At 38.9% G+C, this 5572-nt stretch overlaps 1 protein-coding gene across 1 annotated transcript; it reads right to left on the bottom strand.

The window, feature by feature from the left end:
- Positions 1 to 2130: 2130 nt before the first annotated feature.
- LOC148775736 (olfactory receptor 2G3-like) lies at positions 2131 to 3072 on the bottom strand. Its single transcript, XM_088843422.1, has one exon. It carries the CDS (start codon positions 3070 to 3072, stop codon positions 2131 to 2133), a length of 942 nt encoding a protein of 313 aa, XP_088699548.1.
- Positions 3073 to 5572: the final 2500 nt, after the last annotated feature.

Genomic DNA, 5572 nt, shown 5'->3' with positions numbered 1-5572 from the left:
TGTTTAAGTGAAGGAGAACAGCAAAATAGATGATATCAAAGAAGTAGTTCAGCTTTCAGATGATTTTGGAATAGAGTACTGATAACAAATAATTTGTTTCCCTGTGACTTTTCTCCTTTTCAATAGTTTACAACCCTCGTATTTTCTAACAGTAATGTTAAACTAATTTTGCTCTCTTAAAGAGCCAAGATACCTACTGAGAAAGCTGTGACATGATGTATGAGGTATGATAGTAGTGTTTCTGCACCTACAGCGAAAGTTCATTGTTCTTAAAATTAATATAGTGTGTCCAAAAAGTGAAAACCATTTCAGAATAAACTTTGACAGGTTTATAATTATACATTTTAAAATTATTTTATAATAAATCTCTTCTAGAGAGATTAGAGATATCTAGATAAAAAGAAGGTTAATGGCTTTTTACTTTTTTAATGAATTTATTTATTTTTGGCTCACAGCATGTGGGATCTTAGTTTCTCAACCAGGGATTGAATCCATGACACCTGCATTGGAATTGCAATCTTAAATGAAAAGCCCCTGCTTTAAATTTTTAAAAACATTCTTTAAACCAGTGATGCTTCCTTCACCTGTTTAATCAGAGATAGTCCTTTTCTTGATTGTGTACAACCCCTGCATTTAATTAAAATAAATGGTTGCATTTAATTTTTGGACATCTGTAAAATGGAAATTACCTTCTTTTTATTTTATTCTAAATTGTGAAATAAGCAAGTGATAAAATTTTAGAAACTACTACTTCTGTACTCAAAAGCCATCTTTAAGCTTTTTGTTTGTTTGTTTTTGCTATTCTCTTAATTTAAGGAATGATTTTTTTTAAATTTATTTAATTGGAGGCTAATTAGTTTACATTATTGTATTGGTTTTGATTCTTTTCTAAAGATATCAATGGTTGAAAAGCTTCAAAACGCAGTAATCGTTTCCACACATTTGTGATACACACATGTGTATCTGTCTGCTATACAGCATTCAGAAAAAGCTTTCAAAACTGGTTGTGTCATATCACCCTTCTTGATAATTTCTAAGAATGAATTCCTACTCCTTACCACAATCAGCGTAGTCCCGCATGGTCTGGCTATGGTCTGCTCACCACACACCTCCTGCTTCTCACTAGTTTTTTTATCCCCTGAGATAAAGTTTTCTCCAGTCTTTGCCCACAAACCGCCTCTACATAGAAAACTTCTCAATGTGACTACTTCTCCTTCCAATCTTTGTCTGCAGCTTGTCTGCCCTGCCGCTTGATCAGTATTTCCCTTATTCCATTTATCATAATTTGCCAATGTAAGTGTCCAAATTATATGTATATTATATGTATGTGTACATAAGGAAAGGAAGTATTTCTGCTTTATTTAGCATTATGTTCTATAATCATTCAATAATACATAGTGAATGAATGAGTTTATTCATTCATTCACATTTGACCAAATCTTCTGCTTCTGACCATTGCTATCCTGTCCGCACAATCAGCCTAGGACCACCAGGAATAAGCCTATAGTCAGATAAAATCAGATTTATTGATCCACTGTAAAGAGGAATACCACACAGCAGGATTTAGGGGAAAGGGTAGGGTTAAAGTAAAAGTTAAATGAAGAAATATTTGATAGATTCATTTCAAAGCAGGGCTGTGTGTAATAGGGTAAAAATCAGGTCTAAACCACAAAGTAGCTGCAGGGTCTTGGTTCCTTGGAAACTACAAAATTAAGATGTGAAATGTGGCATCCAAAAACGCTTATCTGAAGTTCTGCATCTGAGTTAAAAATGGAGAATTATTGTATCAAGGCCCTTTACATACTTCATGTATAGTTAACCGAAGTTAAGATAATTCACCTTATTGATATGATTTAAGGAAATTATTTACAGACAGTCTATGATTTTAGAGAAGCAAGATTTCTCAGGGAGTAAGAAAAGAGTAGTCATTCAATAAAGGGTGTTGCTTTGACACATGAAAGCTGTGGTTTGTCCTTGGGGGAGCCATGATGCTTGTTGAGTTTGCAGCTGGAATGATGTGCCTTTTATGAGTTGGCAGGGAAGATACTGACCGTCGGAGCTACTTTTCACTCTGTCACTTCATATTCAGAAGTCAGTCATCTTACATTAACAGCTGACATCGTGTCCCATTCAGAGCTCTCGTGTCCTCCGTTTTGCCAGAGCTCTTCTTAGAGCCCCTTTCACATCTTGGTTCCTTAGGCTGTAGATCAAGGGGTTGAGCATGGGCGTGATCACAGTGTAGAATACTGCAATGATCTTGCCCCCAGCCCTGGAGGTCTTTGACTGGGGTCTCATGTACATGAAGATACCAGTTCCATAGAATAAGGCCACCACTGTCAGATGGGAGGCACAGGTGGACAGAGCCTTGTGCCTTCCCGAGGCTGACCGCATCCTGAGAACTGTCAGAAGGATTTGGGCGTAGGAGACAACAATGAGGAGAAAAGGAATGAAGACAATAATGACAGTGAAGACGAAAACCATCATCTCGGTGAATGAGGTGTCAGTGCAAGCCAACTGCAGGATGGAAGGAACCTCACAGAAGAAGTGATCCAGGACATTGGGTCCACAGTAGGGTAAACTCAAGGTGAAGATGTTGATGACCGTGGAACTCAGGAAACTACTGGCCCAAGAAATGCCTGCCAACTGGACACAGGTGCTTTGGTTCATAATGACTGTGTAGTGAAGAGGATGGCAGATGGCCACATATCTGTCATAAGCCATGACTCCAAGGAGAACACATTCAGTCATTCCAAAGGACAGGGAGAAGTACATCTGGGTAGCACATCTAGAAAATGGGATGGTCTTTCTGCCCACCATGTTGGACAGCATTTGTGGGACATCAGTGGATGTATAGCAGATATCCAGAAAGGATAAATTAGTGAGGAAAAAGTACATTGGAGTTTGGAGGCGTGTTTCTATCTGGATGATAGTGATAATAATAATATTCCCCACCACGGTTAATAAATAGAAGAACAAGAACATAATAAAAAGAATGAGCCGCATCTTTGGCTGTGATGAGAGCCCCAGGAACACAAATTCAGTCACAGTGAAGTTTGTTTTTATCATATTCATTTTTGAGGTCACCTCTCTTTCATAGAACCATCCATTCACCCAAAGAAGAAATCAAATGCCTTCTAGGTCACAACGTTGGAAATTTAGGACATATGTAAGACAGCAAGGAGAAGTCTTGGTCTGATGATATGTCTTGAGTATCTGAGTTCTATTACAAGTGGAAAGCATTTCTTCTGCTTTCAAAGGAAATATTCCAAGAGAATAGTCAAAGTCAAATACTCATGAAGTGAAATAGATATTGTTGTCTTTTCTCTAAGGGTGTGTGCTTTTGGCTGTTCATAATCTTTTCAAGGGTTTCCTTGGGGGCTCAGTGGTAAAGAATCTGCCAGCAATGCAGAAGACACAGGAGATACATGTTCGATCCCTGGGTTTCAGGAAGATCCCCTGGAGGAGAGCACAGCAACCCATGCCAGTATTTTTGTCTGGAGAATCCCATGGACAGAGGATCCTGGTGGGCTACAGTCTAGAGGGTCACAAAGAGTCAGGCAGGACTAAAGTGACTGAGCACGCATGCACACAATCTTTCCAAATCATACCCATTCTTCAAAACGTTACTTATGCTTCTGTCTTCAAATAGATCTAATTATGTCTGTGTTCTGCGCCTAGCAACAGCATGTTGTAGCACTCAAGGTAAAAGCAATAAAGGGCTTTGCTTCACGTGCTACCCGCCAACCTTAAAGTAAATGCCGGAACGCTGGCCTGTGTATCTTCTGCATCACCTTCATGCAGCTTTCCAGTGATTAGACACTCTGATACCCTAAGAACAGAGTGTGCACACAATCACAAAACCAGCGATCGATCACACTAACCGCCAGTTCTCCCAGCTTCACCACTTTCATGCAGAATTCTCTAATTAAAAAAAAAAAAACATTTCAGAGAAATAATAGCATTAAAAAGGATCCAGACAAGTTAAACTTACTTGGTCGATTCACTGAGAGTTCCTTAGCCACTATGCCTTGTGTTTACCTACGCTTAGTTTATGCACAGAGTTCTCAATAGTGTGTGTGCTTCATTGATTCGCAGCAGATCGAAAGCAGGGAGCTGGAAACGTACGGAGTAGTGAAGAGTCCTAGAGGTGCGCACAGTTTCAATATCAAGAAGCTGCCGGCTCTTCATCTACTCATTCTTATTCTTTATTTTTCTTTCTTTCTTCCTTTGAAATCTGTCTTATCAATAATCTAGTACGTACCAGAGGCTGGGCTTGCTCTGATAAACACAGCAGACATTTTGATACTCTCATAAACCCTACTGTCCATATAAAGTTGAGATAAAGGAAACAAATTGATTCTCAAGAAAGTGAGGAATCTTCATAAATATCCCAAGAAGACATTTATGAACCAAGTAGTTGCAGATCATGAAAAAGACTACTTTATGCAAAACATCATTTTCAAATAATATTAATTTGCATGTGATACATTTTAGACAGTCTTCTTATATTTTGATTTAAATCAAGGCTTTTCGAATCAAACAGCTCAGTGAGCTGACAAACCAAATGATCTAAAATATGAAGTCCAGAGATAAAGGAAGGATGGGTCTGGACAGAGGCCTTTTAGACTCTCCAAACAATAGTCAGAAAGTCCTTCTGAAAATGAGCCATTCAGGTAATGCTAAGAAGTGATCAGCAAGATAGCAAGGGATATGCAGAGTGAGTTTCTCAGTTGACAGCGAGCTGGCACATGGTGAGCAGGGCCCACCACTGGAGAGTTGAGATCACAGGCCTGGCTCCACTTTTCACCAGCTGGGAGGCCTTGCTTGCACAATTCAGACCACCAGTCTGTGCTTAACTCTACTTACCTGCACGGCAGGGGCAAGAGTGGGCATTCTCATAGAGCTGATGGACCAGGTGAATGAGAGAATACGTGAAGCACCTAGAACAGAGTTAGCTATATCTTGTAAGGACTCAACTCGATCATTATTTTATATACATATATATGCGATCCTCATTAGGGGATCTTTGTTAAGTGCCCAAGAGAGGAATTATGAGCACTCCTAATCTCTACACCACATGATAGATAAACTAAGTCTTTTAAGAATAGAAAGAAGGGAATGGTTACCCACTCCAGCATTCTTGCCTGGAGAATTCCATGGACAGAGCAGCCTGGAGAGCTACAATCAGTGGGTCGCCAAGAGTCAGACATAACTGAGCAACTGAGCACACACACATACACACACACACACACACACACACACACAGAGGCAATTAAATCACTTTTCCACCTGAACCCAACCCCTAGAAAAAAATATTTCTATATGGAAAAGAAAAAAAAATCACTTAAAAAAGTGACATTAAATGCTACCTATTATAATTCTCTATTACATGACAAACTGTTTAAGTACTTTGCTGATAGTAAATCATATCTTCACAACAATTCCAATAGAACTTATGTACATTTTAAATATGAGAAAATTGATGGTCAGAGAGTATACAACTGTCTCAAAGTTGGCATATTTAGCAAAGCCATAAATTTATACTTGAGTTTACCTAAGTCCAAAATGTCCT

This window comes from Moschus berezovskii, chromosome 14 (assembly GCF_049115385.1).
Source record: "Moschus berezovskii isolate FMDL1 chromosome 14, NW_MosBer_1.0, whole genome shotgun sequence".
In the NCBI taxonomy this organism is placed as follows: Eukaryota; Metazoa; Chordata; class Mammalia; order Artiodactyla; family Moschidae; genus Moschus; species Moschus berezovskii.
The sequence above is the reverse complement of the archived record's forward strand: the minus strand, read 5'-3'. Positions and strand labels throughout refer to the sequence as shown.